The sequence below is a fragment of the Lissotriton vulgaris genome, chromosome 11 (genome assembly GCF_964263255.1).
Source record: "Lissotriton vulgaris chromosome 11, aLisVul1.2, whole genome shotgun sequence".
NCBI classification, from domain to species: Eukaryota; Metazoa; Chordata; class Amphibia; order Caudata; family Salamandridae; genus Lissotriton; species Lissotriton vulgaris.
Window position 1 is genome coordinate 1,110,802,009 of NC_141699.1, and position 27,331 is coordinate 1,110,829,339.

At 42.7% G+C, this 27,331-nt stretch overlaps 1 protein-coding gene across 1 annotated transcript in view; it reads right to left on the minus strand.

The window, feature by feature from the left end:
* The window catches only part of LOC147684259 (putative cation-transporting ATPase 13A4), a 202,679-nt gene that overhangs the window by 84,461 nt on the left and 90,887 nt on the right, over positions 1 to 27,331 (minus strand). The window contains exons 9-13 of the mRNA XM_086944656.1: positions 21,981 to 22,112; positions 19,036 to 19,206; positions 15,500 to 15,657; positions 8,317 to 8,505; positions 5,266 to 5,327 (exon numbers count right to left, since the gene is read on the minus strand). Coding sequence (XP_086800782.1) covers positions 5,266 to 5,327; positions 8,317 to 8,505; positions 15,500 to 15,657; positions 19,036 to 19,206; positions 21,981 to 22,112 — 712 coding nt within the window. The remainder of the gene's footprint in view (positions 1 to 5,265; positions 5,328 to 8,316; positions 8,506 to 15,499; positions 15,658 to 19,035; positions 19,207 to 21,980; positions 22,113 to 27,331) is intronic.

The following is a 27,331-nucleotide window of genomic DNA, read 5'->3' on the forward strand; positions in this document are numbered from 1 at the left end:
GACAGTGTCCGGGTGACTCCTTACTGATCCTACCTGTTTAAAAATATGGTCGACCAGTTTGGGGCAACTAAAACTGATCACCACAAAACCCCCCTTCAGGGTCTTCTTGGTTTGGCCCACCCAAGGTGTCCTCCTCACCATTTTAAAGTTTTTAAACTAATGGTCCCTAGCACTGTTTTGGTGCTCAGGTAATGTAACGCCCTATTTTTGGTAGTACTCCAGTGTTCCTCTCTTCCATCCTGCACTTTCCCTACATTAGCCAAAATCACAGTGTAGGGACATGCTTCTGGAGGGAGATGCAACACTCTCTCTCTCGGGTACCTCTGCTCCGGGGGGCTAATTTTCCCTACAGGGCCTCTAGGACCCGTCTTTATTCCCTGAACTACTCCCTTCCCTGCAGCGATGGGCGGCATAATTGACGCTGCTACGGGGTGTGGCAGGGGTACTTTGGGTGTAGCTGTCAGCAACCGTTCTGCCCGATTAATTACTGTGGGTGCTGCCACACACGTGGGCAGTCCCTTGGGTGCCATTATTCCCAAGACTGACGCTTTTTGTCCAGCAATATGGTTTTCAATTCTAGTTAATCTGCCCTCTATTTGCTCTAACTTCACCATAACCGGTGAGATAAGTGCCCCAAGACGATCTTCCATGGCCTTCTTAAACTCCGCCATGTTGCCCTCTAAAACATTTTCAAGTTTAGCTCCCTCATGGGATATGTCCCCCTTAGTTTTCACTTCTTCACCCAGATTTAAAACATTGCCCACATGATCGTCACGCCCAATTTCAGGAATTTCTTTGTTCCTAGGCTGTTTTGCCTGTTGCTTGCTACCCCTTGGTGCATTACTGGCTTTTCTCTATCCCATATAAGATTTTCCTTCACTGGCTGCTGCCACTCGTAGCTGTCTAGTACATAATATTACAGGGGAAGGCAATACACCAGGGACAGGGGATACCTCTGTGGTGATAGATAGGCTCAAATCCAGAACAGCTCCTTTTTGTACCGGGGGACCAGGCTGGGGGCAATAGAATTGGGCACCTCAGTATTAGTACTTGTGTGAGGTTTTGGGTTTTGGGGGATGGATCCAGTGATAGTCTACGTTCCACGAGCTCAATTTCCTTCGCCACTGCAGTCTCTGCTCGTTTTAGGAAAGCGTCCAAAGTCCCGACCCCCCCACACCCTTTAACAGTAGATTTCGCCATGAGATGGTGACAGGATAAATCTCCGCAACCCACAGGTAATCCTGTGTGCAGTTGGCTACTAGAATCAAGAATATACTTTACTATGGTTGGAAATCCACGCCTTACATTCCACTGAGAAGGTCCAGCTGTAGTAGAAGGGGAGGGGGCCCAGCCCAGCCTCTGAGGGCCTAAGAGGGCCCGCCCTTTGCCCGGGCTTAGCCCGGTGCCGCCCGCGCGTGGTCCAGCGACGCGGGAGGGGTAGCTTCCTTTTATGCGCCTCCAGGCGCCAAAGTTTCAGGCAGTAGGCGGCGTCCCCAGCCAGCAAAGGATGCTGGGCGCTGTAGTTTAGCCCTCTCCCCACTCGGCGACCGCGTTAGCAACAGCGGCAGCAGGGGAGAGCGGCAGTGTCAACGGGAACCCAGCGGTGTCAGTGGGACCCGTAACAGCAAGCAAGTCAGTTCAAATATGCCCCCAGTAGATGGTAGGAGCCGATGAGATGATGGGCCGTCACATAACTTTTGTGGCATGATAAATCGTACATAATAGTTGCATCGCAACTTGCGTCCCATTGCAGGGCGCAATTACGACGCATCTGCTTGGTGAATATGGCCCAAATCTCGTAGAAGTTTTAACGTGCTTTCTCCTGAAATCATCGTTCAGTTTCTCACGGGGCCCCGAGCACGAAGATACAAATCCATCACAAGAAGAATACGTGAAGGGTTTTAGCTTCTCCTCAGTCTTTCATGGCTCTCAGATTGGCTCCAGTGACTTAACCTCTTCCCTGGGGCAAAGCACATAAACCCAAGCGACAGGCGACAGAAGGATGCCCAGAGAGAAAGAGGAAAGTAACTCCCAGCATTTGGCATAAAGGCTCGATCTGGTTGGACCCTTGAGTGGAGGATTCAATATAGGCTATATCAGAACTTCATTCTGTGGGTCTGGCTCCTTCATTAAATCCAACAAAAACTTCGGAAATTAGGTTTTATTTGTTCTTAGTGAACCCAGGATGTCTCTTTCAAACTGGCTACAGTTAAACCAGGTCATCTCCAGGATGAGTCAAGAGGTGCCTACTAGGTTTGGGCAGAACTCGACAAGTTCTATGGAGTTACATAAAAACTCAGCGGGAGTTCTGCAAGTGGGGGTACATTGTGCTGATCTCACAGATTTTTAGCTCTTGGAGCTTGTTACATGTTGCAAAATCATCTCGAACTGCACCAGAGGGTGCAGCTTCTGTCGCTGGAGTACATATTCTACTCAAGCGTCTGCTTCCTCAATGCAAACGTTCACAGCCTGCCTGTGTTGGGAAATCTCACCAGGAGGTGTTCCCACACACAAAAATAATACTTGGGTCACCAAATCTCGCTCGCCAACTTATGCGAGCCATGAAGGAGAAAAAACTCCACCATGCGGCCTTTGGCGTATTTTTGCCAGTACTCCTCACTCCAAGCAGAATACGGAGTGCGAAAAACTCCACAGGGGGAGCTGACTAGGTGTCATGAGTTCGTGCGCCTTCATCCAGACGTTGTTCGTATTTTAGAACAGGATACTTTGAGTTAAAACTTAAGAACAGAACCTTTATTTTTCTTTTCTCTGTCTACTTATCTCGTCCCAATTGAAGAAGAGAAGATGGGAGTGTTGGAGTCTAAAGAACCCTTAAATTTATATTGGGAAAATAGATTAAAATAATTCTTGTATAATACCTTCAAGTTCCTTCCCTACAGACTGATCCTCTGGGGCAAATTTAGTGGTAGCTCTAATATCTGCATGTGATGCAGGCGATAGTTTGGAAAAGGCAATTTAGATCATAATGTCTTCTGCCGCATTGGTTGGATTCTTCCAGATTGTAAACACCAACATCAGTCAGGTGTGAAAATGCCAGGCTGAGGCCATTTCAACAGACATTGCATACTAAACCTTCTCTAAGGAGAAAGGTCTGTATTGTTGTGGCCCAAATTCAACAATCCAATCCTTTGCAATTGTGAGGCCCTCAGATCTAGCACCTGTCTGTCTGTAGATCTCCAGTTTCCCCATGCTAATTCAAGGTCAACTATCATATCTTATGGGGGTCTCTTGTTTTCACCAGAAAAAAACTCATGCAAATAGAGGCTCCCACCCGCTCTTGACCCCGCCACCAGTATTTCAAACGCAGTTCATTATCTCAATGTCTATGGCTCACTGTTCTTCAGAAACCCAAGAAAAATGTTGTGCAAATTGCTAGATTATTGTTGTATAATTGTCCTTTTATAGTTTTTGTTTTTAATTTCCAGAATATATTCACTGATTGATGTGCCCTACCCACGAATTTATAACAGATGACCGTGGATATGGGTGCAAAAGCTTACTTAAGCTCTCCTTTGTGAGGTAAACACTGGTAACCAAGACATATCACAGCATAACAAATCATTAGACATGGATGAATTTACAGTTCGATATCTCAGACCACCTGTTAATACCTCAAGTTATCAGTCACCTCCACAAATCAGCACTTAGCACCAGGAACTAGTGCAATCATTCAAGAGTGTTCCCTTCTAGGAATGAGATGTTAGCTGCAGAAACAAGGGGTATGCTGAAGGAATCAGTTATCAGTTATCAGGAATCAAAGCTGATTTACTACATTAGGAGTAACTTCTGCAGATCAAAGGTCAGGTTCTTAAATTATACCTTAATCAGCAGTGAGCTTAACCATGCCACATTCAGCACCTGGTAACAAGAAGTGTAGTATAAACTTTAACAGTGGCCCCTTGTTCTAAAAGCACAATAGTGCAGTGTGAGGGTGACCGAGTACCAGGAGGCTGTGATGTGCTGATGATTTTCAGGGTGGAGAATCACTCATCTTCATAACAGTAATTGCGAAATAAAACATTGATGAGCTGGCCTAAAAGGAGAGAGTGTGTTTCTGATTCAGAGTAGGCCGGCACCTAAAATGTTTGCATTAGAGGATGATGTACTAAACCGCCATCCTCCATTGAAGAATCTTCTGGTATCATTCCCTCCTCCCCAAAAATTCTGTGCAAGAGGTCATTTCTTTGGGTGATTCTCCACTGAGGATGGAAAAACACATTATTTACAAACTGAAGGATTTCCCATTATCACCAATCTCTAGGTCATCCCCAAGCCTCAGCCACTTTGTTGCATCATCCAGTCAATTCAGGTAAAGCCACACCCTGAATTGAGTGTGTTCAGCATAATCGATCGAGTTCATCATGGCTTGTCCACTCAACTTGACATCTGAGATTCATCATCATCTTTCGCCGTGAAACACGCCTCCCACTACCTCTAATATTCATGTTTGATGATGGTGGTACCTGGACATCTCCCGCCTTGGTGCTTTGTGGAGTGACCTACGTACCTTGATCCGAGCCATCACAGCACACGGTAATGGGTATGAAACAGATCTCTTCCTTTGGAAGTTTGGAAATTCTTGAAATACCTAATCATCCAGCAGCAGGTGCCATCAGACGAAGGTGACAGCAGACGACTGGACCCACAGAAGAGGTGCAAGGTGGGCATGGGCATTACTCTAGCACCTTTTTGTTTAAGTTAGTGAAGTACAATAAGGTCAGCCAAGAACTCAACAGACAAAGCACTAGAGCAGTGGACTACACAAGACTTCAGTGGCATCAGTGATTCTTGGCCCATGTGGGGGCATATCATTCACTGAAACTAAGTGTAACTCCTGCAAGATTTATATTTTCAGAGATACCGTAAGGTGATGCAACATGAAATTTCAAAGAAACTAATAGATCTATTCCAATGGTGAAGTAAATCAATTAGAGTTTAAATGCACTTGACAAGGGTGGAACTTACACTCACATCATGACTAATTTACATTCCTGAAACCTGTTGTGGCCTGCTAGTCTCCACTCTGTGAACAGTATTCATTGTCTCTCTGTTGGCAGTGCTAAGTATACACTACATAACTGAAGAATGTGTAAGATTCTGGGTGAGGAACTAACTGCTGCCGGCCTCCGGGTTGTAGGCAATGGCTGTGTACGATAATTGTTGTAAAATAAAAAATAAAAATATATATATAATAATAAAAAGAGAGGATTTTAACAGTGGTAGAACTCAATATTTTTTACATACCCATTTGCTTGTGTAGGAATGACACCCCACAGGTCCAGGCCATCTTCGGTTAGTGTGCCAGTCTGTGGTAAAATGCATACATTGATATATTACAAATATATAAATTATAGGATAGGACCTGTACATAGAATAAGAATGCAATTGATATAATTAATCTCTTTTTAACAATACAGCTCCTAGTAAATACAGTGCAAACACTTTGGCCAATAACAGGACCCAAGTTGTAGGATCTTGCTTAAAAGGGGAGGGACTTTAGCATGGCCCAGGTTCAGGATTGGCTTTTGTTTGGATAAAAATCAGATGAATCAAGAGTTGGAAATTTAAATTTTACTGTTTTTTTCCTACACTTCTATCACAATCGGAGCCTTGATTCCAGTTTCTTCCTTCTGTAACGCTAATAGCTAGATTCCAAAATATTGCGGCATTATTGATTTTGAGGTCCACACAGAGATGATACCACTTTGCATGAGCAGTCGAAGCTCCTTTGATTCCATTGAGGTTTCCTATTACAAGATAGAAATAAATATATATTGACTGACTTAGAACATCTGTAATACTGTGACTAAAGTAGACAGTGGCTGCTGTGTGGGCAGGTCTCTCATTACAGGATTTTTCAAAGATTGCTCCCTGGTTGCAGTTTTGGTCAAACTAAGGGCTGGTTTTACAGCCAGTGGGGACAGCTTTTCTCCTGCTAAATGGGTGAAAAAGAAACTAAAATCTTTTTGTCCATTTGTCCATTATCAATTAACTATTATCATTTGAGAATTAAATGACTCAAGCAGAAACATTTGGTAAATGTTCTCTAATGCTTCCTGAAGAAAGTCCAGGACACAAATATGAGAAGTCCTTATTACTGAAGTGATCCACTCCTACTGGTGAGCACACACTCACGTAGGAATAACGTGGCACTGTCCAAATTATAGATTGATGAAGTTTGCAAGAAAGTCATCAATGCCCTATCCAGGACCAGCCATAACTCACGCATTTGTTGTATTAGGAAACATTTAAATGTAAGAAAGAAGACACTGGCTTGGCTGTAGATCACTGTGCTTGGAAGGTCCTCTTGAAAGTCAACAATGACCATCAGAACATTCCACATGATCGGCATCAATATATGGTCTGTGCTTTTGGAAGGCAAATGACAGTCAACATCTGGAATAGCCAGGTGTCATTTTAGATGTTCATATCTTCAAATATATTGGATATTTGTATGACCACTTTAAATTGCATTAGCTGGTAATAAAAGCTGATGATCTTATTTATGAAGGCCTTGCATCGCCGATGCATTTATTTTTTGTGACACTGCAGTGGCGTAAACAATGCACCCCACTGTGCCATATTTACAAAGTGACACATCTGGGCAGATACCTCACATTGTAAACCCCTGTGCTACATTATACCTGCATCAGGTATAATGTAAACAGGGTGGGCGTTGCCCCATGAAATAGCCTCGTAGAAGTAGTGAAGTGAAATTTATGAGATTGCACTGCATCACTTCTATGATTTGACCGCGTCAAATCCTTATGCCTGCTTCACAGCAGGCATAACGACTGATGCAGGCCCTTTTACATGGGACTTGTCCATGTGTAATGACACATTGCTAGAGTTGCATCTGTTTTCAGACACACTCCAGCAATGTGTCATTACTGCGCTACCAGATATGTCAGGATTCCTGACGTATCTGATTTTACACAGATTGAAGCACTCCACTTGTAATAGCCAAAATGTAGCTTACTCCATATAAAAAGACATCCAAAGAGTTTTCCATGAAGATTATCTTCTTTTATTTCTTTTTTGTTCAGATCCAATCCCAACCAACGCGTTTCGCCGAGGTTATTGAATACCTCTCGGCTTCGTCAGGGCTTATCTTCTATTTGGGTTGCCTGTACCCGGGACGCCGGGTCAATAAGAAAGATAATGGGTGCGGAATGACGAGGGCAGCGGAGTGGAAAGGGTGTTAAATCGGCACTAAGCAGAACACGGCAGGAAAGGTGGATTGTGGAAATTGTGATAGAAGGCGACATAAATGAGTGGAGTTCATTTTGGAGACTATAGATAGAAGTGCAGAAATCGCAAACATAAGGATAATATTCACTCCGACCAGAGAAAGTGCAACATATAATACTCACATGCACCCTCGTTGAAGACTGGAGGCAGGTTCAAATAAATTTACTGCACCACGGGCAACAGGAATTGCAGAAGTGGTAAACTGTGAAGCAGGGCTGTCTAATCTGATTGTGTCGGTGAAGGTGTCAACTAGCACTGGGCGCCCGCCGAGCGGTGCGCTGTAGGCGAGTCACAAAATTCACATTCTTTGGACACACTGTACGCCGTGAGTAAAAGGAATCGGCTGTGTACAGTTGGAGTAGGTTTTCTTTTCCAGGTGAGGCGAGGGTTTAGTCTGCCACACGGAGCCAATAAACAATGCAGAGTGAATCGGAGCAGAGTCTGGAGGCGTACGGATCGTCCTTAGCGCGTAGGCCATCAGGGCAGGGTTGACGCATGAATTATGATGCTGATCTTTACCGTCACCTCCTCCCACCAGGACACGGATCATTGCCAAATAACTTTCAATTTTTAATATTTTTATCTTGCTTGAGGTGTTTTCAAATGATTTTTCACCATTTTGTATATTGATTAGGGTTTGTTCACTAGCTTCTTTAACCCCTTCCATGCTGATGACGGCCCCCATCCGTCATGCATCACGGTGCTCGTGTGCTCATGATGGCTGGGGGCCGTCATAAAGCCATTCATTCTTTAAAAGCCTAGCACACGAGCAGAATTGGCCCAGCATTGAAGGGGTTAATTTTATTTAGTTTGATGTATAGGTTATAATAATCCAACATTATGTTATAAAAGCATGTGATCGGTGAGCGATTTGTATTGAACCTTTTGTTTCTTCTTTGCAAGCTGCAACTGGTGATGTGACCTTATGTAGAGGGTGCATAAATAAAGTAATATGAATTGGTTTAATGTCACCTACAATATTGTAGTTTTTCAGGTGGCCCTACTTTAGCGATGAATCTCTAACGGTGCGAGAAGCAGACCTACCTTGTCGAAGCAGACAACGTTCAGCCGACCACACACATTGATCCTTTCGGGGCTGATGCAGAAAATCTTGTGTTTCTTCAGCCTCCTCTGGGCGTACATGATGCCAGTAGACAACGCAGCAGACAGCGCAGGTGGCACAGCAGTGGTGATGATGATGAGCGCCTTGATCACTATCTCAGAAACAGACTCCTAGAAGAAGTTGGTAATGAGATGAAGTTATGACATCAAACCGTGGTTTAAGGACAATCGACTGACTGACAGAAAGTAAAGGTTACTTATTATCAGCAATGATGTTTCTAGTGGATACTTAGGACCTATTTTACAAAGAGCCTTCGCGGTTGTTATGGAGGCTCTGGACTCGTGCCAGAATCTCCGCAATGAGAAACTTCAGTGCAGGTATTCCACCACAGGTGCAGAGACTCCACCACGAGTACAGAGGCTCCACCACGAGTGGAGAGACTCCACCATGAGTTCAGGGATTCCACCACAAGTGCAGAGACTCCACCAAGAGTGGTGCGATTCCACCACGAGTGCAGAGACTCCACCATGAGTACAGGGATTCCACCACGAGTACAGAGACTCTGCCACGATTGATGGGATTCCACCACGAGTGCAGAGACTCCACTAGGTGTGCAGAGACTCCACCACGACTGCAATGACTCCACCATGAGATCAAAGACTCTGCCATGGCAGCGGGTGCTCTTTGTGATTAGGGCCCAGTGCTTGATTTGAGCCGGTGTTTTCCAGTGCTTACCACCGGCAAATAATTGTCAACACTGGCACTTATGACAGTTAGCCACATTGTGGCACTGTTTGTCTAATTTACAGATAAGAACAACAACAGTTGTTTATTGATACAATATACATTAGAAATGACTAATACCTGTGTCCAAGCTAAATTGGAGGCAACAGCACCATAGCTGGAGGTATTTTTGCCCTGAAAATGACATAGGACATATTTGTCCGAGGGATTGTTGATGCTGAGGGAAACTTTATTAGTGAGTCACAGAAAGAGCTCCACACTGTGATGCTCAGGCACCAAAAAGGAGCTACTGCCAGTGTACAATTTAGTGTCTATTATACTCCCCTAATGTCAGTGTCCAAGTTAGTGTCTATTATACTCCACTAATGTCAGTGTCCAAGTTATTGTCTATTATACTTAGGGTGTATTTTTAGGTTTAAACCTATAATAACTGATAAAACCCCACTGAAAGAGAAATAGCTCTCACCAGTGAAAATATTTAAACTCTGAAAAAACACCTGCACAACCACAAATGAAATGCCATTGGCAGAAAGGAAAAAGAGAGTGAAAGAGAATTTGTTTTCTTCCTGAAGGGGTCAATGCAATGTAACTTTGTTATACAAGCTAGCAGTAACACAAACTGGGCTAACATTATTCTGCTTGAGTTTAGTTTTTTAGGGATGCCACTAAAATATTGTTTCTTCTTCCTTTAGTGTTTTTCAGTTTTGTGGTCTTTGGTCTAAAGATGCAGGGTTTATAAGCATATTTTAGGTCTTATTTAATTATTTTATCAACTGTATAGAATCAGGAAATATCATAATCATATTTGATATTTTGGTTGTGTTTGATTCTTTCACTGATAGGTAAAATGGCTGGTTTCATAAGAATCTTTCCTAATACGTGTCATCACATTTACCCACTGAGAATGGGTAAAAACCCTTAATACATCAGCCCACAGTTTCTAGTGGGTCAGTATTGATAGTAGGTGAATTGCCAATACCTCAGGCTTCAAACATTCAATGCAAGGTGTGGTGACAAGTATATGTATACCGACCTCTATCACCAAGCATCTGGGATAGTAGTGAAAATATGACACCAGACTTTTGGAAAACATGGAATGCAGTGTGACTTGGAATGCTCTGCAAAAAAGGTTATTTCCAAGTTCAACAAAGATTGGAGTGATATTGTTGGTATTTGCAGTGATTCAGCGACGTACATGAAAAAGTTGTGTGATGACCTGTCAAAAATTGATACCTGAGCTGAAGTGATTCCCTGTAGGAGATCCTTGCCACTTGTTAGATGGTATGCTGAAAGCATCTTTACAATCTTCCGAGTTAATGAGGGATGCTGTTGACTATTTAGTCTATTCTGGTGCACTGTTTTCTTACGCACAGGATTTAAAACGCAAATATTTTTCATTCTGTGCTTTGTGTGGCATCAAAGAAAGAGTCATCCCAACTGTGTCCCTTAGCTGATGGTTCTCAGTCCAAGGAGCTGTGAATGCTATATTATCCATGTGGCAACCGTTTACAGAATTTTTGCTGAGGGATCATGCCAAAAGCAAGAAATGTGAGGATCTTCGGTCACATATTGATAGTGATGTGAACAAAGTACACTCTACTGCATTATTAGATTTTTACAGAAAAACATAACTGCTGTAATGGACATAATAAAAAAACCAGAGTCTGAAAAAATCCTTGTCTCCCAAGCGTTCAGCATAATTGGTGTAGATGTGAAACATCTCCTTGAGAGTAGGCTGGGCAACACCTTTAGTGACTTTGGCACTGCAACATGTTCCATGTTGTAGTGCTTACCACTTGGTAAGCAAAGCAATTGCGAAGAGCAATTCAGGAACGTTTATTTTATAATGTACAAGAAATGGCTTTCAATGATGCATAGAAATGTCCCTTCACTACCAATGGCATTTGAAGTCAATGAAACCTCACTGTGGTACTCTGTACAAGTTCTAAATCCCTTCAGTAAATGGGAATTTCCTCCATAGTGTCAAAAGTGCTGCTTCATTTTTGACCGCTTCAATAACTCTGAGGGCATAAGTGCCCAGCTCATTGCAAATGTTGCAGAATCTGTCCTGAGAATCGCAATCTTCAAGTGTATCAGTATTGGCTAGGAAAGCTATGTGAGAATCCAGAGTTAAGAAATTGTGTACTAGCTGTTTTGGCATTGCCCGTCTCAAGTGCCAATGTGGAGAGGGCCTTTTCACAGAAGTTTACATGGGAAGGAGAGAACGAGCACACATGACCACTGGAGAAGTATTGTATGGTGTACAACAATAAGTTTAATTTGCTAAAATCTATTTAGACCTCATATACACTATACCTCCATTTTCTATATACCATGTTCTGTCAGTGCAGAAAGCAAGCAATTTTAAAAGAAAAATGTTCCATAAACACAGAAAAAACCCTTTTTCTGTTGTTTTAAGTGGCGCGAAAATGTGTAAAGACTGATAACAACTGTTTTTTAAGGTATTGAAATCATTTGAAAACACAAAAAAAACCACCAGAATTGACCAAAAATAAAAAATGATAAAAGGAATGCCTAATTATACTCTACTAATGTCATGTCCCATGGGTGGAGTTTCGGCAGGAGCCACATGATGCCACCTTGCAGCTACAGAGAGTTACTTGTTGGGAAAAGCTTTCAGCGTCAGTCTGGTGCCAACACCTCAGCAACAAACCAATACCAGCTTACTCTTCCTAAAATCACTTCATAATGCAAAAATGACAAAAAAGTAAAATTCAAAGATAAGGCAAGCAAGCTAAAAACAAGCAAGCTAGTTAGCTAAGCAAAGTGAAGCAAAGCAAAGAATTAAAGCAAAGGAGTGGTAGAAAGCGAAGTAAAGCTTTGCAAGATGTACAGCAGGGGGACTCTCACCACAGGGAGACTGAGAACCCAATCCCCACGAGGATAGGAAAGAAAAGGGGACCACCCCCTGCCAGCATGGGAAGGACAAAGCGCAAAAGATGGAATCTGCAAAAGAAAGGGGGAAAGCGCAAATACCACCCCCCTTAGTTATTCTTGACAGGACACATGGAGCAGGAGCATAAATTAGATGGTGGCCTATGTCAAGAGAAGCCTCACTCCCTACTTCCAACCAAAAATCTACTCAAATGTTATCTTTCTGGAAGATGTAGGCTCCACCTTCTTTTCAACCAGCAGGTTTAAGCCAATACAGCCTCCAGAATCCCAAGAGGCAAGCAGTCAGGCAGACAAGGCTCTCACAAACCCTACATCCCACAACACCCCAGAAGCACCCACAAGCAGCACCCCAGCACTAGTACAAGCTACACCTCCAGCCTACATGCTCAAGCTAAGACTGCCAAGAGGTCAGACACGCTGCTGGAAACCAGGGGGCGGCACCGGAGCTGACAAACTGGGCCATCCAGACAGAACACCGGACCCAACTTGGGACGACAGGACAGCCAAGGCCCAGGAGGTCAACACCAACCAAGATGTCAGTCCAACTGCTCCAAAACCCTCCCAAGGCCCATCTTCAAATATTGGCACACCAAACTCACTACCACACGAGCACCGAGAACACCCAAATCCCCAAGAGGACCCAGTTGGCCAAGAACATCAGATCGATTAGCAGGGAGTCCTCTCATATCGGGGTACCCAGGAGTGGGCAGAAATGATGGTCTCCTACTCGCTAGACTCATCACAAAGACCCTCCTCCTTCAGCACTGCCCGAGATCACAGAGCAGGACCAGAATCGGACAGTAGGAGTAGGGCCGATGCCGGTAGAATGGCCCGTCCGCAGACAGACAATGCGTGGACGTCCCTACTAAGCACCATGCAACGGTCAGTGGAGGCCCTTCAGTACAAGTCTGATGAGATGAACATTCAGCTGACCGTACTCAACACGTTTGCTCGCTAAGTCACAGGCAACAAAGAGAAGCTGGGGAGCTCAATTCATAAATAAAACAGGCGCCTTCGGAGGCAAAATTGACCAGCAGCTGCGACTCGATTGTGGACAAACTGTCTACTCTTCCCTGCATACTCAGCAATGTCCTAAATGAACTCATGAAAGAGTCCACCGCCAGTGAGGGCACTCCTGGCCTAAGAGCACCAGACCACAGGGAGCCATACCTGGAACCATCGGCTCTCACAAACATTAAGACACCAAACACCGGCAGCCTGCCCGAGGGGAGCTGCCCGTCTTCCTATAGTAGATCATCAAGGAACCCCTGCCATAGTACTCCCACTGCCTGAGGCTGCCCCAGCTCAAAACGCAAACCAAAGATGGATGGAAAGGAGGAAGTAATGGAACATAGGAACAGCCACAAATGAACCAGCCGCGTACGCCCTCTTCTGTCCACAACAAACCCATTTGATGGATACTCCCTCCAGTTCAACCCCCCAATCACTGGACAACCAAGTACCTACCATTCATCCAACCCCAGAAGAATCTTCCCCCCACCCGAAACCTCAGTAGGGCAGACATGCGGGAAGTATCTGAAACATCATCACCCAAGGGCAAAAAGGTCCACCTCACACACAAACAGGGGACTTCAAGATCAATCCTCATGGAACACCACCAGCTCACAGTCTTCACAGCGCGACAACAACCCTGCCGCCCTCCCAAATTATCCAGCTCAAGAGGGGAGCTCATAAAGGAACCTGTCAGTAGCCAGAGGAACTACCAGTTCCGGGGGCAGAACCCAGAAGAAAACAGACAGCAGCACAGACAAAGCCCACCAGCTTCCCTACCTCAACAGCAGGAATCCCGGACTCTGGCTCAGGTCCTCAAACACAGCTTGGGAGCGCATGAGATTCACCAACCAGGGACAGCAGCACGGAAGGTTTGTTACGCCAAGAGCTAGCAGACGCCAGGCCCCCACAAACTCACTACTTCACTCTGCCAACAGGTCAAAGCAATCTAAGTGAAGGGGAGCAAAATCGACCAGCAGGGTCTGGATCAGCCAGCCAGTAACCCCGGGGCGAGGCCCCACAGCACATCCCTTTTCTAACCCCAGTTGGACTCTTGTCTCCCACTTTTCAAACCCAAGTACAAGTCAAGAGGCAGCTGTGATGTCCTGGACAGAGGCAATATCTTACTGCTGTTGTCAACCATTCCAACCTTAGTGGATACAAGGTCAACTGACATGCTTGTGATAGAGTTCATTATGCCACAAGGTGTTTTGGTGTATTAAGTCACCAAGGCCACCTGGAGATCACCGTCAATTGCTCAAAGAGCCCTAGCTGAACGACAAGCATTCAAGGCATGGGGCATAAACATTACTCTCCACTAGAACACAGGCTACCTGTCTCCCTTACTCCCCAATGAGGGCAAGACAACTATCTGCTTGACAAAAATCATCTGCTCTGTACTCAGGGGAGCCCAGGGATAGTCACCTACAAAGGGGTGGGTGCCCAACAACAGGCCTAGTTGATCTCAGCCTCCACCACAGCAACCAAATATGCACAATGATCTCCAGTGGAGATCCAGAGCTATCAATGGCCACACTGGCAGCCAATGACAAAACCTGCACTGGAGAGCCCACTCATGCAGATTAACACCATCGCTGCTGCAGCAATTACCCTCGTGTGCTGCAGATTCTTCATTCCCATTGTTCATGACGAGCTCAGCTCATCATCAGCACAGCTCAACCGTGCCTCATGACGAGCTGAGCTCGTCATGAGCATCGAAGGGGTTAAACCAGCCCCTGTTTGTGCTAATGAAATATCAGAGTCATGGCAAGCAAAGTTATGGATTTAGAGTTCCTGTTCTACATTAAATTCTTTGATATAAGTCTGCTTCAGGAAACCTGGCTGGCTGAACCACCCCAACTACAGAGCATCATGTGCTTTCTCCATGCCAGCAGTCAAGCCGTCTCATTATGGCCACCGATCAGATGGGCTGGCAACTTACATATCATCAACCTGCACAACAAGGGCAGAGAAAGTCCACTCCACTTTAACGACCAGCATTAAAATCAAGGTTAGCCTCATTTTTGATGGAAACAAAGAGGAGGTAATAATTTTCAATGCCTACATCCACCCGAAATGCAAAGAATACGATTTGGGACACTTTGTGGAACAGTTTCTGACAAATATTAGGAAGCCGGATACCTCCAACCTCATTCTTTCTGGGGATCTGAATCTATCCCGCTTTGGCAGATGATGAAGTGATGGATCAGTAATCACATGGGAACATCCCAGAATAAAGCAGAAACCTGAACGGCAGAGCGAGCACCAAGACGAGTTCTGGGCAAAACTATTCTCCAACATTAAATCTAAAAACGGTACCAGTATCTGACAAACCAATATGCTTATTGTTTTTCTACAGCGCCCCATACTACTCTTGGCCACTGCGGATGCCACAGTACACTATCTGGTCGTTGACAATGCAGCTAAAAGCACAGTTTGCACCAACACATCATAGTTTAAGTCAATTGAACAAAAGGTCTCAGAGGTACTCACCCCTTGCACTGCAAACACAACAGCTGTGTAAATCAGGCCAATGACAGCCACAGTTCCAAGAACCATGAGGAAACGGATGGCGTCCCTGTAGAGTTTGAAGTTCATGGGCTTCGGGTAGAGGATAGACCGCACCAAGTCTCCTTTTGCTGTGTTGAACCCTAAATAACATACATATTTACAATATGAACACACAAAGGGTGCATTTTCTGAAATATAATTCTATCAATACACCAGATGCTTATTTATGACTAAAGTCTCCATGAAATATGCAAAAAAAGGTGATTGGTGAAATGCTTGTATTAATCTCAGCCATCGGTAATTACTCGGGCTCCCCACCCATCCCATCATTATTTTGTACTCCGTGCCACCTCCGGTTGGATCACAACATAAGCAAATCAATCTTTATTCTGCTCCAGTTGTACAGTCCAGCCCAAACTGCCTGGCCAGGTCCTCCTGTAAACCGTAAAAGAAGCAAACTAGGAATGGTTTTGCACTTATTAGGGCTCCTCAGTGCAGCTTGGTTCCAGTGAGACACTGAGCACTGGTAATACTCGGGCCAAATCCCAGTCCACAGTGCAACGCTAGCAGCAAAGTACTATAAATGGACTACCCAACATGGATGAAAACTAAACAAAGAATACATGTGGAAAAGATCAGCATTCCAGATTTGTTCTGACCTCACAATAAGGTAGCCAATCAGAACACTATATCCAGGATCACCCTCTCTGTCGAGAAATAGGGATCCTCTTTTTCCCCCTCGAGCAGCTAGGTAAAATGTGAGTGTTTTTCACTCATTGCTATTCGCTGTTAATATGCTTTTAGGGTTACGTATCATTTAATATTTAAATGCTTATCAGTTTATATTAAAATTCTTGGCTCTTCGGTTCATTACTGAGGTGTTTCACCTATCTTCTTTTAAGTGCACACTGCACTCTCAACGCGTGCCTCATCTCCCTTGAGACCGTTTGGCATCCATCGGCTAAACTGGTTAGATGTAAGCAGTCTCCACAGCACTGTGTAATATTGTTGCAGTGCAAACGTGCAGGTCTGAAGGTGGTGACCTGAGGGAATCCATCTTGGTGAAGCTCACACTGGTGGATACATTGTATATCTGGATGAGTTTTCTTGCTTTCTTAGTGGTTTGAGGGAACTTTTGCAGCTGCTCCTGGAGTTTTTGCTTGATTTCATTTTCCTATTTTTACTATATATATATATTTCTACTTAGAATATTGCCCTAGGCTTTAGTGTCAATATATACAAGAAAAGTAGAAAGTATTAGAATATGGCCTTATAGCCCATCATAGCTGGCTCTACCGGCCATTAAAGGACTGCTCCAGTGTTTCAGCTTGGGCCTTTAACAAGGCAGCGGGCCTTTAATGGCCTGTAAAGCCTGCTACGGAGGGTTCTAAGGCCATTAGAACATTCCACCCCTGAAGGGCAGAATGTTCTAGTTTGTAAAACAAAAGCCGCTTGGAGCCCGAGGGGGCTAAAATCCCCTCGTGCTACGAGAGACCTTTTCTTCACAGCTGATACTGTCAACAAACATTGGCATGTTGGAGATCCAGGCTTCTATTGGCCATTAGAAGCCCGGAGCACTTGATTATTTTCAATGGGGCTCCCAATATTGCAATGTTCTAATTATTGTTTCTGTAGCTGTAGGCTATAGTGAGCCAGTCAGTGGTGATTGCATCTCTTCAGACTATTCAGGATGTCATAAGTCATTCCATGGATGCATCGTTTAATAAGTTAATATACCGTTTACCCCCATGCCCTTGGGGGGACTCAGGTTCCTCACAAGATGTAAGACCCCTTGTAGGCTGTGAAAAATGTTGATATACAGTAAAGAAGTGCTGAGGTGTCTCACCATAGGGATGATCATGATGTCCCTTCTCATTCAAGAGTTAGTGATTCCCACTATAATCCAGACAAAATGGCGAGCACATTTGTGGGAGATCCTTTTTTGAGGCAACAAGTGAATCAAGGGAATTTATCCTTGGTCCCTTAAGACTCTGATTCAGTTGCCTCCCCATTTTGCAAGCTTTCACAGACAGATGATGATGGCCTTGGGGATTCTGAAGAACCTGAACTATTAGTGGGAGTCCAATCTCTAATGTATTCGTTAGGATTTCCTTACTGTGATCTGGAGATAAATACTCATCCCAGATTGGAAAAATTGATTCTTTCTCCTTTTATTTCAAGGTTTATAATGCATCGGATTAGGATGCCAATGGATAAAACTAATAGGGACAAGGTTAGGGCTGAATGTCCGAGACCTATTATTCCTCACAAGTTGGCGGTCACGCCAATGGTTGACTCTGTTACTCTAGGATTTTTGTCTACAAAAGGCAAGAATCCTCGCATAGGGATCGACAGGGCCAGTTGAGCGTGCCAAGATAAACCTTTAGACATTTTGGGTCCACTAACCCAGATGATGGAAATAAAAGAAAATGCGTCAGTTACTTAAGCCCAGTTGAAGTTACCTATCCTTAGAGGTTGGAGCCAACGGGCCATATGAAAGTTTGGTAATGTCAAGGCTGAGATTGCAACTGAAAGAAGAAAGACTCTCTTAATGAAAATTGACCCTAAGCTGGCAGATGCAGCAGAAAAAACGTTGGGCACAGATTCTGTTGGTTATTTGTTTGGTGATCGTGTTGTAAAGGATATCTCTACCTATATTCAAACATTTACTTTTCCAAATAAATCCAGCAAAGTGTAAGAAAGGTGATCACCTCTCATTTTTTTGGAAAGACCAGTTGAGGCAGAGCTCCCTCACCGAGCCACCAGCACAGTGCTCCTACCATCTCACTTTATGCTGACAGAGGAGCGTACAGGGCTCATACCATCTGCCTTCATGCTAATAGAGGAGCCTGCAGTGCTTGTGCCATCCAACTTTATGCTAATAGAGGAGTGCACAGTGCCGGATTCAGTGACAGGGAAGGATAGGCCCTGAATTATGAATTATAGTTCTTTTGTTTTCAGATCCTCACATAGCAGGAACAAAACATGGATCTTCTAGCAGTTGGTCTTTTCCAGACTTGTTCACTAGGATATTCTCCTGATTGCAAAGATGAGGACGTCTGCTGCTCTGCAGAGAAAGTTATGCTCTATATTGTTGTGATTGGCTACTGTGTTGGGAGGCCAGAACACAGCATGAATACTGAGCTTGTCCACAAGTAGGCTTCTGTGTTTTTCATCCATGTTTGGTGATTTACTTCTATTACTTTGCTACTAGAGAAGTAAACTTTAGTCAATCTTCTCTTGGCGTCTTTAACACCTTGGCTGCTCGAGATATTCTTCCCCTGTGCTAGGCCACAATAGAAACGGGTGTGGTCATGACGAGCTCAGCTCGTCATGAGCACACGAGAACTGTGCCTCATGACGAGCTGAGCTCGTCATGAGCACCGAAGGGGTTAATAGAATCCAAACTTCCCGTTATGTCAGCGGAGAGAGTTCCATTATTATTTACACTTCCATAATGTTATCAAGAACATTGTTCTTTATTAGAAAAAGAGTGCCTATTGGCTGAGAGGACCCACCCGTTTTCAGCACCACAGCCTTGACGGGGCTCTTTCCCGCAGTCTTGGTCTGTACGACTTCCGTTCCACAGAAAAGGACGTGTATTTTGTAATCGGCCCCACTGTGCTGTATCCAGGGCATGGAGGCATCAGAAGTAGGCAATGCTGTCTTTGTGACTGGGATACTTTCACCTGCAAAAGATCACAGAACATATATTTATATACGTTTGTCAAAAACTGTCAAATATGGCTTGTCTCTCCCCCTACACCTATTTTTCCAAGAGAGCAAAATCCTTCACATAAGGACTCATCTTGTAATATTGTTATATGAGTCAGTAGGAGACCCAAAGCTAGAGGGAAATACAGGAAAGGTGTTAGGTATTATTTCTGCCCTGATGTCCTGCCCAGGTTCATGCCCCGCTCAGTTTCATGTTCCGCCCACCGAGTTTTATGTCCCACCCAGTTTCATGTCCCGCCCAGTTTCATGTCCCACCCCGGTTCCTGGCCTATTAATTTTTCAAAAAGCAAGGGGCATTGTGTTTATTTTGTCGGACATATTTAAAGTACCTCTCGGTCAAGGAAGGAATAATTTACTAAGGGAACTCAAGGGCCCATTACAAATTGCTCCTTTCACTTCGGGTCACTTTGCACGCTCATTCACTGCATGTCCATGCACTCCTGTGGCTCACAAAATAAACACAGGGCTGACTGTCTGACTAGCTGTAGGGCACAAACTGAAGATGACTGACTATATGCTGAGTACTTCTAAATATGTCAATCCACCAAGGAATGCTGGCAGTGCTGCCCAAATCTGCATCAAGTTGTACATTAGGAAATGAAGTGTGTGGTGCTACAGGCAGTGGTGCACACATATGCATTATGTTGCACATTGAGAAGTTTTATGAAGTGTTTACTATTGGCTTTGACATGCCCTTATACCATCTGAATTCTGACTCCTGAGTTTTACACGCACAAGAAGACCTCTAGGTTACTCACATTCTTTTGGTTATTCACATTGAAGATTGTTTTCTGTACTTTCAGAGATGTTTTCTACTTTTGCAAGCTTCACTAAGATAAGAAGCTGGATTGTGTGGGAGCGCAGAAGAATATGTGAGAACTCCTTTGGAATGCTTGTGGGCGATTGGCTAACTCCAGTAAGTTTCCTTGGCACAGAAGAGGTCTTCTCTGAAACCTCTGGTGCATCAAGATTCTAAAACTGGGATCTGTTGACTTGGAAGGCCGGATTTTGGACCTGAAGTGTGGCAGTTCCCGGCTTGGGGATACTCTTGACCCCAGAGCTGTGAATTGTCTGGTGTGGCCTAACATGAAGTTATTGCAGCCGGTGATATCTTTTTCTAATTAATGGCATCGTGATGTGTGAGTGTATCTGTGTGCACATTCAAGTTTCCAGAGGTTATAATCATCCGATGTATTCTGTGTATAAATCTTATATTTTTCCCTGTTTTGTTTTGCTGATTGCTTGCATTTATCAATGCCTATTTCTTGGAGGGGACGTCTAGCATTATTATCAATATTTTCTGCTTGTATTTTTATCCCATGCATTTAACAGTTGCATTTGCTAACTTGCAAGTGTTATAATTGCTTATATACATATATATACACATTTGCATATTGTTGCATTTGACATCTGGGAGAGCCTTTCTGTTAGAGAGTGTTGCACAAATAAACCCCATGCTTTATTCTGAAAACAGTCTTTTGTTGTGCCTCATTTTATGAGAGTGAAATCCCTTTTTCAGGTGTTTTCTTGCTTTGCCGTGTGTGCGCCTCTGTGTGGGAGTGCTGTATTCCTTTTATTTGGAAGTGTGAAGCAAGACACCAGACTACGAAATGAGTTGGCTTTAAACTTATAAAAAATATAACTGTATTTATGTGACCATGCAGGAAACTACTAGAAACTGCTCTGCTGATTAAACACAGGCCCTGACAGGTATGAATTAAGGGTGGAAGCAACTTGCATCCATCTGTGGAGGCGAATCACAGAATTATTTAAAACAAATTCAGTGGAATTAGGAGACAACAGTAATTCTGCATTTAGCACTATTTTCTTGGCACGAAAATTCCCCTTTGTGGCAAAATATACATGAGGGTGAATTTTGTGCTAAGAGTTGGTGCTAAATGCAACAGAATATGAATAGTAGCGTGAGCGGCCACTCGGTAAACGTGCACTTGGGACAGGATTTCCACCTAAATTGCTCCGGGCAGTTAGCGCTAGTTTCTTGTATCCCCAAAAATCTTTTGCTTTAAGAAAATAGTGCTAAATGCAACAATGCTCACAGAAGGATTTTCCAAACCAAATTACTCTCCATTACACAATCGGGCATAATTAGGTTATTATCGGTAATTCCACGTCAAAGAGTACTCTGTTGACTCCAGCGTTATTAAAATTGCTCCCACCCCTAATAAGAATGGAAATGCATGGATCCAACTTCCAGCTTGTAAGAATTTAAGGATCCCAACACCGCTATGAAAATAAGCATTGGTCAGGAGTGTGGCAAAAGCACATAACTTGAAGCATAATATGGAAGGCAAGATTTACAAAAGTTTTCCGTGGCTGGATGTAACTTATTCCTGATTTACTCATTAAGGGCCTGATTCACAGAACTAACTTAAGACAAAATCCTAAACTTACTACTTTTGGTATTCACAGAAGTTATGATTTTTTCTAAAGACAAACTTAAGACAGACTTAAGACAGACTTAAGACAAAATCCTAACTTAAATCTGTCTTAAGTATGTTCTGTGAATCGGGCCCTAGGTTTTTCAAGAGTGAGCAGCTTTGTGATTCAGAGCCAGACAAAACATCAGACATCAGACATCAAACATTAGACATGCACAGATACTCCTTCATTTTTACATCCATTGAAAGTCAGCGGATAGTGTCTGTTATTTCTGAATGATCAGAATAGTAAGATGAGCATGGATGGTCTCGGGTGCTGTGGACCTCACCTGTGAGCATGCTTTCATTAATGACACAGCTTCCCTGGATGAGGATGGCGTCACATGGCATGAACAGTTTTCTTTCTCTCAAGACGATGGTGTCCCCTGGAACCAGATGACGGGATTCCATCTCTTTGCAATCTGTGGATTAGTGAATATGAGCAATATTTATTCATGTACTTTTACAATCAGGGAAATGTATGAAACAACGACGGCCATATAAATACATATTCAGGTAAGATTAAGTAATGATGTACAAACACCACAGACAGCAGAAATCTGATGGCAAAGATTTGAATTCTCAACTGTTTCATTTTTCAAGACGAAAGAGATCCTAGAAAGTATCATGACTGAAGTCCATAAAATTAAAAATCTATATTTAGAGTTTGGCGGAGGAGGACTCGAAAATCCTATCTTAGTTTATATTTAATTTGTAATAAGGCGGACTAGTACTCACAAACCCTATGTTAGGATATAAAACACTTGTAATAAGGTGAACAAGTACTCACAAACCCTATGCTAGGATATAAAACACTTGTAATAAGGTGAACAAGTACTCACAAACCCTATGCTAGGATATAATGCATTTGTAATAAGGCGGACGAGCACCTCCAAACCCTATGTTAGGATATAATGCATTTGTAATAAGGCAGACGAGTACTCACAAACCCTACGTTAGCATATAATGTACTTGTAATGAGGAAGATGAGTACTCACAAACCCTGTGTTAAGATATTTTTCCATTTGTGATATGGTAGACGAGTACTCACAAACCATACATTTTCGATATAATGCACTTGTAATAAGGCAGACGAGTACTCACAAACCCTACATAAGGATATAATGCACTGGTAATAATGCAGACGAGTACTCACAAACCCTACATAAGGATATAATTCACTAGTAATAAGGCAGACGAGTGCTCACAAACCCTACATAAGGATATAATGCACTAGTAATAAGGCAGACGAGTACTCACAAACCCTACATAAGGATATAATGCACTGGTAATAAGGCAGACGAGTACTCACAAACCATACATTTTCGATATAATGTACTTGTAATAAGGCAGACGAGTACTCACACACACTACATAAGGATATAATGCACTTGTAATAAGGCAGACGAGTACTCACAAACACTACATTTTCGATATAATGCACTCTTAATAAGGCAGACGACTACTCACAAACCCTACATAAGGATATAATGCACTTGTAATAAGGCAGACTGTGTGCTCACAAATCCTACAATAGGAGAGAATGCACTTGTAACAAGGCGGAGGGGACAGTTGTCACATTTGTGGCACAGACCCATCTACCAAGCTCTAGATCAGGCACAAAAGTTTATTTCTATTCTGAGATCGCAAATCTTCCCAGAATGTCTTTGGGAGTTTGCGCTTGACGGACCACGGCATAAAGAGCGCCTCATCTGCAGCCTATCAGGAGTGGGGACATGTTTATAAAGAGGAGAGTGGTGAGGGCTGAGATTACTTTGAGGAGAGAAATAAATAGATTGGGCCAATTCACAGAACTAACTTAAGACAAACTCCTAAACTTACTACTTTTGGTATTCACAGAAGTTAGGATTTTGTCTTAAGACAAACTTAAGACAAAATCCTAACTTCTGTGAATACCAAAAGTAGTAAGTTTAGGATTTTGTCTTAAGTTAGTTCTGTGAATCGGCCCCAGGGATTTTATTTCAAGAACATCTTAGACATTGCTTAGTAGAAAAGATGCATTTGTTCAATGTTTCTGCTGAAGGAAAGGAGAGGTATCCTTACAAACAAACACTGCACACATAAGTGTATTTCTTTTTAGTTTTCGCCTGCACAGTGCTTGCGCTGTCCTTGTGAAATCTCTTGTATTTAATATATATTAAACGTGGGCTCTCATCACTTCCCAAGCTGGATTACTGTGTTCATAAGCTTTTGTTAACCCCCCCCTCGGCTGCAAGAATTTACAATACTTCTATTAAAGCTGTTCACACTGTTTAAGCCCCATTCACTGTCCAGATAAGATCTCTTCCCATGGAAAAGGCAGACAGTTTCTAACAGTATGCTCGAATGCTTGCTTTTATTACTAAGTTGTGTAAAGCAAAGTTTAGCCTTAGAACTTTGTGGCATTTCCTGTTCATGCCTCAGTACCTTCGTTTGTACTTTGTAGGCATTGATTTTTTCAACGTAATCCATTTGATCATTATGATCAAATTATAAAGGTTGTAATAAACATTGGGTGTTAAAATAAAGTTAAAATACTAGAGGTATGCCATATTTTACTACAAAACAGGCAAGTGCGGTTACCTTGCAGACAACAGGGTCATGATTTGAATGCTGCAGCAGGTGTAGTAGCACCGGGTCCAAAAGTTGTCTGAACTCCGCTAAACGCATAAATGTTGCTGTTTTACTACTAAACAGGCAGTCACAAGTGCAGTTACCTTGCAGTTTAAAGGGACTTGATTTGAATGGTGCAGCAGGTGCAGTGGCACTGGGTCCAAAAGCTCTAGGGACCCCAATAAATCCAGATTATTTCTAAAATTTAAAACTAAACAGGTAGTCACAAATGCATTTACCTTGCAGACAACAGGGTCATGATTTTGATGGTGTAGCAGGTACAGTGACACCAGGAACCAAAAGCTCTAGGCACCCAACTAACACCTAAAATGTATATACTTTACTACTAAACAGACAGCCACGATTGCAGTAACCTTGCAGTTGAAAGGGGCTTGGTTTAAATGGTGCAACAGTTGCAGTGGCAACAGGGTCAAAAGTTGTCATAACTTATCCAAACACCAACTATTGTTATATGTTACAACTAAACAGGAAGTTGCAACACAATTGCAGTTATCTTTTAGGACCTAGGGTCATGGTTTGAATTGTGCAGCAGGTGCAGTGGCACCAGGTCCCAAAGCTCTAGGGACCCCTCTAAAACACTTATTGTTGCAATATTTTACTACTAAATAGGCAGTCACGAGCACAGTTATCTTGCAGTTAACAGGGTCATTATTTGAACGTTACAATGACACAGGGCCCAAAAGTTGTCATAACTCTTCTTAACACATAATGTTGCTATTACATCAAGTAATGCAGTTATTTCCCTCTTTCATTCATTTTTCAAACGTTTGCTATTACTTACCCACACTATACCACTATTAATAGTACAATATATTGCCTTTTTATATATACACAAGTCATGACACTTTAACAGAAATTCTGTAAATTATATTGTACAACTACTCAACAAGCTACCACCTACAACAAAAAAATACTTATTATTAATCACATGGGCAAAACCTAATACATTTACCAATTCTTAATTCGAATGAGCGTGCCCTGATAAAATATTTTTAAGTGGTAGAGAAGTTCGACGCACTCAGTGAAGACATATTTTGGATTAATCAATCACTCGACAGAGGGATTTCTATCCAGGACTATAATATTTCTATCCAATCCAATTATTTAATATATAATAATGCTACTATCTGCAATAAAAAAGTAGAGACCATTCCTTGTAGGTCCATTCTTTTTCCACATGAAGGTTGCACTTGCTTGTGTTTATAAATGCGAACATATGAAGGCTGACACCTTCTTTGACAATGTACACCTTAGAAACAAGCATTTGCAATGCAATAGGTCTCGCATTAGGAAAGTTTGAGCTATTGGTATTGTAAATGACACATTTTTTATTTATGTGTTGGTTTTGAAAATAGCCAAATTAATAGCTTTGTCATTTACAAAGACAATACTTTTAACTTTCGCAAATGTGACACCTATAGCATTTGTAATGCAATATGTGTTGTATTTACGTGACTTAGATGTATTGATATTACGAATAACCATTGATTTTAATTTTTTTAATTAATAAAAGTTATTGTAATTTATACTGGCAATAGATTAAACTTTTGTAAATAACTTTTGTGAAGATTATGGTCAGTGTATTTTATTGTGACGAAAATCCAAGAACAGAAGTGAAATATTAACATCTTTATGTGACATTTGTAATAAAGCTTGAAACATTGAGAGAACATATTTGAACCAATTGTTGTTGAATGGTTGCACAGATGCTGTGGTGGCGCTGAGTGATGTGGTGGCGACGAGTGATGCTGTGGCGTTCAGTGATGCTGTGGTAGCGCATAGTGATGTTGTGGTGCCCCTGAGTGATGCTGTGGTGATGCGATAGTGTAATTATGTGGCATGTAACTAAGTGGCACTGAGTGGTATTTGGAGTGTATGTTGCATTGAGTGCAGTCTAATTATGTTGCATGTAATTATGTGGCACTGAGTGGTATTTTGAGTGTATGTTGTGTTGAGCGCAGTGTAAATATGTAGCATATACTTACGTGGCACTGAGTGGTATTTGGAGTGTTTGTTGCATTGAGTGCAGTGTAATTATGTGGCACTGAGTGGGATTTGGAGTGTATGTTGCGTTGAGCGCAGTGTAATTATGTAGCATATAATTTTGAGGCACTGAGTGGTATTGTTTGGAGTGTATGCTGAATTGAGTGTATGTAATTATATAGCATATAATTATGTGGCACTCAGTGGTATTGTGTGGAGTGTGTGTTGCATTCAGTAGAGTGTAATTATGTGCCGTGTAATTATGTGGCACTGAGTTGTTTTTGGAGTGTATGTTGCATTGAGTGTAGTGTAATTATGTGGCGTGTAACTATGTGGCACTGAGTGGTATTCGGAGTGTATGTTGCATTGAGAGCAGTGTAATTATGTGGCATGTAACTATGTGGCACTGAGTGGTATTTGGAGTGTATGTTGAATTGAATGCAGTGTAACTATGTGGCACTGAGTGGTATTTGGAGTGTATGTTGCATTGAGTGCAGTGTAATTATGAGGCGTGTAACTATGTGGCACTGAGTGGTATTTGGAGTGTATGTTGCATGGAGTGTAGTGTAAATATGTGCTGTATAATTATGTGGCACTGAGTGGTATTTGGAGTGTATGTCGCGTTGAGCGCAGTGTAATTATGTGGCGTGTAATTATGTGGCACTGAGTGGTATTTGGAGAGTATGTTGCATTGAGTGCAGTGTAATTATGTGGCACGGAGTGGTATTTGGAGTGTATGTTGCGCTGAGCGCAGTGTAAATATGTAGCATATAATTATGTGGCACTGAGTGGTATTTGGAGTGTATGTTGCGTTGAGCGCAGTGTAATTATGTGGCGCGTATTTATGTGGCGTGTAATTATGTGGTACTGAGTGGTATTTGGAGTGTATGTTGCGTTGAGCGCAGTGTAATTTTGTAGCATATAATTATGTGGCACTCAGTGGTATTGTGTGGAGTGTGTGTTGCATTCAGTAGAGTGTAATTATGTGCCGTGTAATTATGTGGCACTGAGTTGTTTTTGGAGT